Source organism: Zonotrichia leucophrys, chromosome 3 (genome assembly GCF_028769735.1).
Source record: "Zonotrichia leucophrys gambelii isolate GWCS_2022_RI chromosome 3, RI_Zleu_2.0, whole genome shotgun sequence".
In the NCBI taxonomy this organism is placed as follows: domain Eukaryota; kingdom Metazoa; phylum Chordata; class Aves; order Passeriformes; family Passerellidae; genus Zonotrichia; species Zonotrichia leucophrys.
The window spans coordinates 99,953,360-99,965,933 of record NC_088172.1 but is presented as its reverse complement, the minus strand read 5'-3'; the positions used below and the strand labels follow the sequence as shown (position 1 = coordinate 99,965,933).

The 12,574-nt window shown below is 46.3% G+C and overlaps 1 protein-coding gene across 1 annotated transcript in view; it reads left to right on the top strand.

Annotated features, from left to right (window-relative positions):
* Nucleotides 1–10,709, top strand: part of EHD3 (EH domain containing 3) — a 28,726-nt gene extending 18,017 nt beyond the window's left edge. Inside the window, exons 4-6 of the mRNA XM_064709536.1 lie at nt 6,693–7,105; nt 8,090–8,254; nt 9,560–10,709. Coding sequence (XP_064565606.1) covers nt 6,693–7,105; nt 8,090–8,254; nt 9,560–10,087 — 1,106 coding nt within the window. The 3' untranslated portion in view covers nt 10,088–10,709. The remainder of the gene's footprint in view (nt 1–6,692; nt 7,106–8,089; nt 8,255–9,559) is intronic.
* Nucleotides 10,710–12,574: the final 1,865 nt, after the last annotated feature.

The window sequence follows — 12,574 nt, the reverse complement described above, 5'->3', positions numbered from 1 at the left end:
TGCTTTTTTCTATTCCTGTTAACATACAGCAAGCATTTCATTTGTGTTACTAAACAAGTGTGAGTTTTAGAACAGCTGTGCAGCTTGTCCATTTGTTGTGCACTGTGCACTCCAGAAATATTCCAAGTATCTATTGCATAGAGGGAAGATGGTCATGCCATCAGCATCTCATCAATTTGCATTATTTATGCCCATCATGCATTCTTTCGGCATCCTGAGTAACAATGGAGAAGGAATGTGTTTCCTGGGTCCCTGGGAACTGTCAGTCACTGGTGGCCATTTCAGGGCAGCTTTTCAAACATGATTGCTCCTGAAATTTAAAGTATGATTACAGGAGAATTCAGTTTGTGTTTGGATGCTATAGTAAAAAAAAAGTTCCTTGGAATCCCAGCTACAAATCAACACTGCTGTGCACTGACTTCTTTGGAAAACTTGGCCTGTATTCAGGTGCCCTCTGAGGTATCAAAACCTGTCTAGAAACTGTTTTAGAATTGGCCCAAGTACCAGGTAATGCTCAGGCCCATGTCACAAGTGGCAAAGATAAAAACTTGAGGATGGGACAAGTTCTGTGTGCACACAGGACCTAAACAGGAACTCTGGAAATGCTCTCCTGAGTTTTGCTCCTCCTGATTTGAATGTGCCCAGTGAGGTTGCATTGACTTTCCAATGACATAAAGCCAGAGCCCCATCAGGCTCTTCCCCACCCTGAAGCCCTTGCAGTAAACAACATGAAAGCAAAAAGCCACACAGTCTGGCACTCCAGGTACTGCTTATATTAATGTTAGTTAGCGTTGTTGCTAGCTGAGAACAGAGACCTGCTGTGCTTTGAGTCCTTTTCCTTTGCTTTGGAAACCTTAAAGCCTCCAAAAGGTATTTAATGTTTCCATCAGTTCTTGGTACAGAAGAGGAGGAAATGTGGAGCTCCCAGTGCTCTGAATCAGCAGCTCCAGGACAGATTATTTCCTTGAGTATGGGCACAGGCAGAAGTGATTGGCAAGCTGGGGCCTGTCTAAAAATTAGGGCATGTGACATTCAAAGAAATCTTTTCATCCCAAAGGCCTTCTGTGTACTTCCCAACACACCCACAGATGTGCATTACAGGAATCTCTTTATATTCCCTTGGGAGGCAGCCACTTCCAGAGAGGAGCATGGCAGCTTTTTACAGAGGTGTTCTAGGGTGAGCTGCAGTGAGGTGTATCCAGTACCCATCCCTTGCTTTTCATCATCCCTTCTGTCCTCTCCTTGCTGGCACCCCCAGCTCCTCACCTTGAGAGAAACTTGCTCAAATCACTGCTCTTCCTCCCAGTCCCAGCTGTTTCCTCTCTGATACTCCTACCCAGCACCCTTCTCTCTAGGACACCACAACTGCCACCCAACCCAGCTTCCCACTCCCACTTTGTGTGTCCTCAAAGGGATGCGTAACTTCCCCCTCCCTCCCTCCCTCCCTCATCTTCTTCCTCTGACCATCGTGTGACCTTCCTTCTCCTTGCTCACAGCCATCTGTCACATTTCGGTAACACCTGCCCCTCCTGGCACATTGTCCCCCTCCAGTGTGGGCTGCCTGCTTGCTTTACAATGACACAAGTTGTCTTCCCTGGCCTCTGAAGGGCTCTCAGGGAGGTCATCTCTGTGACCAGTTAGACTAAGCCTCAAAGCTCTCTTACTCAATTACAAAAATTTAAGTCATAAGCTCCTTGGAATCAGCATTCATTTCATTTCATCTCCCCAGAGCTGTTCCCTCTCTAGGCAGTGTTCAGAGTGTCACCTTGGGATGTTGTCCTCAGACAATCAGAGCCAGTCCCCCACTTGACAAATAGGGACACTGCCATAAAACTCTCTGGTAAATCTTTCATCTCTAGATAACACCAGCTTTAGAAAGATGAGAATGAAGCTCCCAGTGACTAAAATTCAGCAGGAAAGAAGTAATTGCCAAAACAGCAGCACAGTTTACAGCAGTAATAACAGCAAGCTGTGAAATATCTGGTGCAGAGCAGCAGCTTTGGGGTTTTCAGCACTTCTTGATCTCACTGTTTCCATTCAGCCCCACCTGAACTCCACTACCACAGGACCTGTGGCTCTGGTTCCACAAGACAGGAAATCACCTGTATGCTTGCTACCAGTAAAAAAATACAGCACAAACTAAACAAACCTAAACCAACAACCAGTGTAACTGCATGGTGAGAAATGCTGAACCAGTGCATGCCCACTCCTTGCTGGTTCAAATTGGCTTTAGAATCTTATAGCCAGGCAGATTTTGTGCTGGGTCAGGTATCATCCATCTTCTCACAGTCAGCATAAAGACTGTATCATGCCTGATCTGACTTGACAGGATGTAATTGCATAATCCTGCCAGCTCTTGGGGAAATGCATGGTGCCAGGTATTCCAGTGCTGCACAGACAGGAATTCATCAGGCCAGCCTGCCTTATGGAGTCTAGGTAATTTTCTCTGCAGGCTGAACCCACTGACAGTCCTGCTGACTTGTCAGCTTTGTGTTAAGTCTGTTGAGTCCTTTTCATGCTGTCAGAAGGAAACCTGTCCCATGGAAAAAAAAAATCTGATGGAATAAAATTGTTATCATGTTCATCTCGTACTCCTACTGCTGTATGATTTGGATTCATTTTCTCTTCACGTTCACCTTATCTGGAGGTTATGAAAGAAGCTGCAGCAGTGATGTTAGAGAATGTTTAAATATGCAGCATATTTTTCAACAGGGATGCAAGCACAAGAGACAGGAATTACTGAACAGCAAATTCTTCCCTTTACAGTTCTGTCTGAACATCCCTGTAATAATGGTTTTGCATTAATGCAGCTTTGGCAAGCAGATGGCTTCACAGCCACCCTGTAAGTTCACAATAAAGCCCTGCTGAGTTCCATGGACAGCATCACCCACCCCTGAAACACTGCCAGAGCTGAGGTAGTGCCTGCCTGCTTTGTGAGAGGCCTTGGCAACACCCCACAACACAGGGAGACATCATGCATTTGCAGTGGAATGAGCAAGGGACACCAGGAAAACTCCTCATTTGACTGCAGATGAAGATCAGTTCTTGGTCTAAGCTCACACAGTAATGAAGTGCCAGAAGAAAGAGGCAGGCCCAGTGCATCTGTGGAATGAAAAAGGGGCAGGAAGGAGGAATCCAAAGTGAGGGTATAATGCTTAAGTTACAGAATGAGCCTCATGTTTTCAGGTTTTGAACACCTCCATCTCTGGCTAGAGCCAGGCAAAATGCCCTGAGTTCTCTGTGGCATTGAAAAGCCTTCCAAAAATGAAAGCTCCAAAGTAAATGTTAAAATATTAATCTAAGACCTTCTTTTGAAACACCTTAATTAATAGCTTGCCCTTAGCCATTTACAGTGTCATCCTGCTATCCAAATGCTTTGGTAACAATCTATTATACACTAAAAGCAAGACTACAAAGTCAACCCCATGAATCACATCTGTAGCAATTCTCTGGGCACTGTATATGAAAACATCACCACAGTCAGGGACTCGAGCATAAAGTTGTAAACAGAGCTCTGTCCCACGTCATGCTGTTTGTTTAGGAATTTTACAGCACTCAAGATAGTTTTCCCTCTTTCCCTCCATCACCTAAGAACAGAATACCTACACTTGCACCTGTTTTTTCCTGCCAAGTACCCCCCTACAGGAATGCAGCTGGGATCAGTAGCACTGCACACACCAGACTTGTTTCTTGCTCAGCTGGGCACCAACAGGAGAAGCTCCCCAGAGCCAGAGGGACACACAAAGGGAGGGTTTGGGATGGGCTTTTGTCCCAGCATAGGATGTAAACCACATCCATGGTGATGTCTCAGAGCAGCCAACAGCAAGTGTTACTCTCCAGGGCTTTGTTCTCTTTAATGGAGATATGCAGGACAGCTGTCCAGAGAATATCTCTGAGCCAGCAAAGAGGCCAGGAAAGAAGGTCTGCTAATCAATCTGGACATTTAATGAAGCCCACAGGGACATTCAGGACTCATTGTGTGTTACTGTAGCAGCTGGGAATACACAGAGGGTCTGAGCAGATATTAATTTCCTTTTCTTGCTGGGTAGAGCAACATTTATTTTTGTTAATAGGGAAAGAGAGGCTCAGTAAATAGATACCTTCTAAGTGCCACTGTGGATGCAGGCTTGATATAGGATAAAAATCATGAGAGCTAGGCACCTAAAGATACTTTTGGACAAACCTTGAGACCCAGGCTAAGGTCAGTCTCCCAAGTACTCAGTTAATACCAAAACTACAGTTACACATTTTTTTCTGTACCTCCCTTTTAAATAACCAGTTCCCATTTTTACTAAATCCCTGCAAGGTGGACTGAGTGTCAGGTGCAGACACTTTCCCTAACTCATCCCAGCCCCTGTTAACACAACAGAGAGTGTAGCAGTGCCTGCTCCTCTGCTGTCAGAGGGAAAGCATCCACATGATCTGTGACAGGACATCACTGTAGTTACAAGGTAGCCTAGAGACCATGACTGTTTTCCATCTGATTCTCCCAAGAAAAGGACTGGACGAAGCAGCTATGGTACAATTCAAACATGTGGCAGCTTGACAAGAAAACATCCCAGTCCATGAGATTTTACAAGGTTAAATGCACAAACATCTCCAAATAAAGTCACCCTGACTCACTGCTCCCATGATGAAAAAGCAAGCTGTGTAGCTCTGCGTATGAAGAACAAACTGTCCTGCCATGCCAGATGACTTCCAGCCCTGGCAGAAGTGGACATAAAGTCTGTGTCTCTCTGTTTAGCAAGGTTTGAGGGGGCATGGGAGGTCCCTGTTTGCACAGCCTTTGATCAGCTTGCAGAGGGACAGCTGACAGCCTGGCTGAGTGAAGTGAGGTATCAGCATCGACTTTGTCCTGCAGCCACTGCCCCAGCACAGGTTAGGAGGGAGTCAGCACCCTGATCTTTGCACCATTGGGGCAGTGCAGCAGAGCAGCAGAGGGTAAAAAGCTGAGGTTAGCACCTAAGGTTAAAAAAGGCTGTTAACATCTGAAAGAGAGCACGATCAAGTTTATTTCAGTTTTTAAAAATAAAAACTTGGGACTGTGTTTGAGGTCACACACACGGACTGAGCAAGATATGCAGCTATAGTATAATATATCAGTATAATATATATGCAATGTATTGAATGCTCAGCCAGTCTTTGTCAAAGCTGACACTGATTCTGAATTCTCTGAAGTTCTCAGTATCAAACATAGCTGAGCAAAGAGCCAGGGCCCAGCACTGCTGTTGTGAGAGCAGACACTCATGTCCCAGTGAGCAGAAGGACACTGGTGGGACAAAGATCTTTCATTTGAGATCTCTGTAGATCCCATGGAAAAGAGCAGGACAGTGTCCACACCTCACATGCCCACACTCTGCCATCCCCTTTTCCTGTCAGCAGCAAACTCTAATTGACCAAAGCAGAACACTGCCCAGCAACAAGACTTTGAAGTTGTATACATGTTCTCAGTGGCAAAAAGTTAATACAAATTTATCCAGCTGAAGAGAAGGTTCACACAGGCTGTACTCCTGACATGAGAGGCAGGATTTCACTCCAGTTTGCTTAGTCATATGGAAGAAAAAGGAGGAAAAAGCAAGATCAGAGCTCAGCTATCCTCCCCTCTGTAGTTCCAGTCTAATCATTGGGATGCACTGGTTGCCCTCTAGGTTTTAGAGGGCACAGAAGGAAAAAAGGAAGAAAAAGAAAGGGGAACAGGAGGAAAAAGCACCAAGCTAATTATCATGTATTTATTCATGAAAGCCAAGATTAAAATAGTATAAAGAAAGGATTTGAATGCAAATAGCATTTGCTCTGTCCTGATTTCCCTTAACCAAGTGCAGCACTCTGGTGACTCAGATAACCCCAAGTATTGCACAGCATAGGATAGCCTGACAGAGCAGGGGGAGAGGACCAACCAGTCTCTCACCAAGACTTTAAAGCATGATAAAAAACCACCACAGAGCTAGGAAAAAAGGTAATTTTGTTGCTGTCATTACTATTGTTTTAGGGACTACTCCACACACTATTTATCATGCTTAGAGGTGGACCCAGTCTGGCACTGAATCCATTATGTTTAGTCCTGAGGCACGTGAAATTTGAACCCAGTGTTCCTGGCCTGTGCCTGCCTCTGGTGTTCACAGCAATGCTGCCTCTGCTGAGTGTCAGGCTCTTGGCTAAGTGAGCACAAATCATTTGGCTTTGTGCACATGCAGCCAGTATGACAGGATGGTTACTCTGCTAGGGAAGGTTATTTGCCTGCTGGGTTCTGAATTGGATGGGATAAAGTTAGTCTTGCACAACAAGACCTGGGATTTCTTAAGCACTGGAGATAGGCATCTCAAACCAGTCTGGCTACAAGTATTGCAGTGACCCAGCTTTCTGTGTGGGCTATGCTGATGGCCAGTCATTCCCAAATTAAAACTCTCTTGTGCCACATACAAGACTTCTGCAGTGAGTTTGAATACAGCAGTTGCTCCTTGATGTGCATTTGAATGAAGATCTGGAGCACAAGTTCAAGACTTCTTTGAGTGATCTCTTCATGTGGAGAGGACAAGACCTGTCCTTAACTGTATGGACAGTGCCTCATCTCCTTATCAAGCTACCTGCTCTACTGGGAAAGCCACTTCCTTGCAAGCTTACCCTCAGTTAGGTGCAGGGAGCCTCTCAACTCCTTCATTTGCTGCATCTCTGCTCTTCCTGCCCCCCTGCAGGTTATGACTTTGCTGCTGTACTGGAGTGGTTCGCCGAGCGGGTCGACCGCATCATTCTCCTCTTTGATGCTCACAAGCTGGACATCTCTGATGAATTCTCTGAGGTCATCAAGGCCCTGAAGAACCACGAGGACAAGATGAGAGTTGTACTCAACAAGGCCGACCAGATAGAGACTCAGCAGCTGATGCGGGTGTACGGTGCCCTCATGTGGTCCCTGGGGAAGATCGTCAACACTCCCGAGGTCATCCGAGTCTACATCGGCTCCTTCTGGTCCCACCCCCTGCTCATCCCCGACAACCGCAAGCTGTTTGAGGCGGAGGAGCAGGACCTGTTCAGGGACATCCAGAGCCTGCCCCGCAACGCTGCCCTCAGGAAGCTCAACGATCTCATCAAGCGAGCGCGCCTGGCCAAGGTAGGTGTGCTACACACACACAAGCCCCGAGCACTCGCTGTGGGCAGCCCATGGAGAAGTGGTTCTGGCCAGTTCAGCTTGCAGAGCTGGTGGATCCTACTCTTTTTCCATCCCATTTAAGTCAGGCCCGGCATATGAGCCCTATGCCAGTAAAGAAAGAAAACAATTCCTATGTTTGGTGTGTCAGTCATGGTGGGCCATAGTGAGGAAGGTAAGGTAAGGTGAGGTAGCACTTGAAGGGATCTAGAAAGCAGTTGCTCTGTGGTAGCAACTTGAGAATTAGGACCAATTCAGTGTGTCGGAATCATACACCAAGGGAACTGATAAGCTCTAGGTTTTTTACTTAAAACTTTCTTAGCCAAGAGAGATACCTGACTAAGATGGATGCATATCTTCACCACATTTGAGGTGGAGACACAGAAATGATAAATAAACCTGTAGTATCCCTGAGTACTTGAAATGAACTAAAAGAAGCCCTTAAAAATACAGGAAAAAAACCCACATCAATTGAGGAAAGAGATCAAAAGATCCCTCAAAAGCTTTCAGTGCAAGGGTCTTCATTTCAAGAAAAAATGCTTGGTTCACCCTTGGAAAAAAAAGCCATAAGTTGCATAAGTTAAGGACTGGTATTCATACTAAAACACTGAACCTGTGTGTTTGGACTGGGAAGGGACTGTTCCCTTGAAGGCCATGCCCAGTGGAAGAAGAAAATCCCACCACTCCCTCCAGAAAGTGCATATGAATGTCACTGTCTGTATGCTCAGGACAACACCTTGGTTTTGTCTCAGCACAGACAGAGCACACAGCTGAGCATTGAGCACTGGAATAACAATCCCTAGGTCCAGGCAAGCTGAGGAGATGAGCTTGTTCTTTGGGGTGGGACAAGATGGAGGCAAATCCTGGGCACAGATACTCTGCTGAGAAGAATTTTCTGATGTGCTATTCAACATTTGCCTTCATTTCATATAACTTAATTCCCTTCAGGTCCATGCCTACATCATCAGTTCCCTAAAGAAGGAAATGCCCTCAATGTTTGGCAAAGACAATAAAAAGAAGGAGCTTGTTAACAACTTGGGAGATATTTATGCCCGTATTGAACGGGAGCATCAGATCTCACCAGGAGACTTCCCTAACCTGAGGAAGATGCAGGTAAGCATTGGAATCCTGGCAAACATCCAGGGAAAGAGCATTGGAGTAACTGCAGGGAATACAACAGAGCCATGCAGACATTGATTGTTGCCACCTCTGGGAAAAGCCTGCTCTAATGTTGAAATGTGCCTTAAAATATCTGCAGGCTATATTTGGGCATGAGCACTTCTTACACATAGAGCTCATGTGAGGCATTACAGCTTCACTTTCATTTCTGGTATCTTTGCCTGAATAGCAATTTACAGCAAATGATTTCTTCTGTTTTTCTTTATTTTTAATTCCAGGTTCCATTTGCAGATTTTTCAGGCCTAAGCAATTTATAACAAAAGGAAAGCTGTGTCCTGAAAGGGCTACATATGGCACATTCCTCAAGAGCTATATTTGTCTTCTACTTAACTCTTTGTTTCTAGAAGGAGAGAAAGGAAGGTGTAAAAACTTTAAGCCCCTTTTCTATTTTCAGCAGAGAAGCAGGCTTTTTGTTCTGCAGACCGGAGAACTGGCCCAGGGTTCACAGAAGTCAAAAACTTCAAAGGCCCTTGGATCAGAGCCTTGTATTGTACATTCAAGCAGTGCTGGACACTGCTGCATTGCTGTGTGGCTTCAGTCCAAGCAAAAACCTGATAGGAGTTCTAGCTCTTGAGGTTGCTACTAGTTACCTATGGAAAACAGCATTTGCCTATTTCTGAAAATATAGTCTCCCTAAATTGTTGGGAATGAGATCTGTGGGGTGTGGCCAATAGATCTCCTTCAGTGCTTGTTAAAATGTGTGTTAAAAAAACAAACCTGTACTAATCCAGTTGGAGTGAATAGTGTGGATTTAATGATTTTAATGAGTAGAGGGTGAAAGATAAAGCTGTAGATCTTTCTGCAGCTAGAAGAGAGTTCTCTGCAGGCCCTACTCAAAGCCCTTTTGCTTAGCTGTGAAATTACAGAATCTGAGCATGCTGTAAAGACCTGCTCATCACTTCTTAGAGATGTGCTCCTGTCATGATGAAACCTGAAAGATGCACTGCATGGTGATGAGTGCAGTGGTCTTTTGCCAGGTGGCATCTCCTTCCCAGAGCGCAGAGGGGGAGGGAACGTAGAGCACACAACCAGTTTGCCTTGAACTATTTGGTCATTTTCTGTAGGACTTAGGGGAGGATTAAAGTGAGAGCAAGGCCCCATGCCATGCTGAACGCCGGGCTGTCAGAGGAAGGAATGCCAAGCTCCCCACTCCTCTGCAGCAGCAGCAGGCAGGCATCCCCCTGCACACCATTACTCCTCCATGTCGCTCACCTCTTGCCCTGCTGGCCCATTTTTCAGGATCAGCTGCAAGCGCAGGATTTTAGCAAGTTCCAGCCGCTGAAGAGCAAGCTGCTGGAGACGGTGGAAGACATGCTGGCCAACGACATCGCGCAGCTGATGGTGCTGGTGCGCCAGGAGGAGTCCCAGCGGCCCACGCAGATGGTGAAGGGAGGAGCCTTCGAGGGCACCCTGCACGGCCCCTTCGGCCACGGCTACGGCGAGGGCGCCGGCGAGGGCATCGACGACGCCGAGTGGGTGGTGGCCAGGGACAAGCCCATGTACGACGAGATCTTCTACACGCTCTCGCCCGTCGACGGCAAAATAACTGGTGCCAACGCCAAGAAGGAGATGGTAAGGTCCAAGCTGCCCAACACCGTGCTGGGCAAGATCTGGAAACTGGCTGACATCGACAAAGATGGCATGCTGGATGATGAGGAGTTTGCCTTGGCGAATCATCTCATTAAAGTCAAGTTGGAGGGTCATGAGCTGCCAAATGAGCTCCCTTCCCATCTCCTCCCTCCGTCCAAGAGGAAAATAACAGAGTGAAAGAAAGGTTACAGGGGAGAGGGGAAGGGAAGGGGAAAATGAAAGATCTAGAACAACATGTTTACTTAAATTATACCTTTAGATGTGAGATAACGTTTGGATTTGTACCTACTTTGCTGTATGAAGAACAAAATCTAAAGCAGAACAAAAAAGTCCAATCCTTCATGATATGCAATTAACTCTTCCAGTGTACTGTCCCTGCTTTCTAACGTGTAGTCTGTAAATATGAAGGTAAAGGAAGGATGTTGCAAAGTAGGAGACTCTGTTAAGCGAGAGTAGAAGAAAACCTGAACAGGACTGCATTTTTGGAGAGTGGAATAGGCACTAATAGAAATCTGCTAACTGCCAGTATCACTCCTGAGCTTTGGCTGCGCCTTCTGCCTTTTAATGGGTCTTGCAAAATTCAGGAGACTAAGAGAAACCACAAGGTCTTCAAGCTATTGGCCAAAATAAAGAGCATTTCCTAATTAACATAAGCCCACACTAAAATACTAGATACTAAACCCCAGAGTTAAGAACTTTAGAAACCTTGATTCACCGTTAAGATGCAAGTTTTACAAAAGTTCTTCCCCTGTCCTTATAGAAAAATACATCAATAAAATCTGAAAGAGCTCTGAACTGGGCAGCTGGAGTTCCTCGTTGTTCACTGTGGGGCAGGCACTGAGTTCCCAGTCACCACCACCTCCCATTCAGTCCCCAGGAGGGGAGATTTGTTCTGCAGGCCCAGCCAGGAGAGCCACACTCCAAGGGGAGCAAGGGAGGGCCCTAGAGGTGGGCATGAGGTGGGTGGAAGGGAGGAGCACTGCTTCCAGGCTGACCCAGCATGGCACAGCCAGTGGGTCCTGTTTGCTCTTTGACCAGTGCTGGTGTCTGTGGTTCCTGTGAAGTGATTCGTGTTTGCTCTCATCGTGCACAGTGACAGCCACGAGCCCCCTCCTCACTGCACAGACACAAACCCCACACTGGATCCACCACAGGGGCACTGGCAGGGCTTGCTCTGCTCTGCCCCTGCACAAACCCAGCCAAGGTGTCAGCCTTCGCACACTCTGCTCACCACACACTTACACTTGATCCCCTCCAGAACTTGTACCCTGAGCCAAGAGACCTTCCCCACTTCTTTCATGCTCTATGAAATTTTTGTTTCCAAGACCTGATTTTAGCAGAATTGCCTCCATTTCTTGTTTCACTGCCTCAACACACACGTGTGCGCGCACTATTCTGGTTTTTGTTGTTGCTTTGGAGCAGCGTGTTGTTCCGATCCTGTTGTCACTTTATATAAGCTGAGCTCCTACTGTGATGAAAAACCAAGATAAGTATAACTTATTTTATATCTCTTGTGTTCATATTATATAGAGAAATATATTCTGTGTATGTAGGATGTGCTTATTGCAGTACATTTATCACTTGTCTTAAAAATTAATGCATTAACCTTTTTTGTACCCTGGTCCTAAGACATTATTAAAAAAGAAAGGCCAGACCTGTCTGCTTCTTTTTACAGTGAAATGAAATGCAGCTGAAAAGAAAAAAAAAAGCTTATTTGTAAGTGCAGCAAAGGGAGGAGATTATGCTTATGCACATTCCCAAAAGTGCATGTGCAGATCAGCCCAGCTGGACTCGGGTGTGCACTGCTCAATGACTGGGTGACATCTGCAACATCTTTCTCTCTTGGCAGTCTAATCACAACCCCCATTCTTGCCAAAGCAAGAGGAATTGTGTCTGTGATCCACCTTGTTCAATATAGGGGAGAGGTAACCACCACATTTCAGTAGAAAAAGGAATATATTGAAAGAGTTCCTTCCTGCCAGTCACAGATGAAAATGCTATGAATTTATCAAGATCTGGAATGGATGCAAAAAACCTCAGTCTCAAATCTTTCTGACTAATTCTATTTCTGTCTTTATTTTCTGTGGAAGTTCATGACAGTGATAGCTATCCCCAGAGTGGGACAGTGGGAGGCATGGAGTAAGACAGGGACATCACTTAGGATAGTCCTGGGAAAGCATCTGGAGAGAGGGTGTGAGCTGTAGGAGTTGGCAAAGTTTCCATGTAGCATCTGTACAGGATGAGAGAGGGGCGAGAGGAAATCATAGGGTGGAGAGCAAAAGCAATAAATGCAAATTGAGGGAAAAGCCAGCACACTGTGTCATGCCAGCTCAGCTACCCAGTAACCCCCAGTTTAGCTGCCATCACAGCACATTCCATGCTCCTGCCTGCTCCTCTCATCCCTGTGCCAGCCTCTCCAGGGTGTTCCTGCAGGATTCACCCAGAGGGGCCAGCAGGGCAGCAGCACAGAGCTCTGCCCACACAGGTCAGGTGCAGAGGGGTTTGATTGCAACCCCTCAGGAACCACCTGGCACTGTAGAGAGGAAAAAGCACCTGCACTGCACTCAGAAACATGCTGTTACTTAATAGGATTGCACAGGGACCCTGCTACAGAGGGAACAGGGCAGCTGCAGGGGGGCTGTGTGCCCAGAGAGGCAGGTTGTG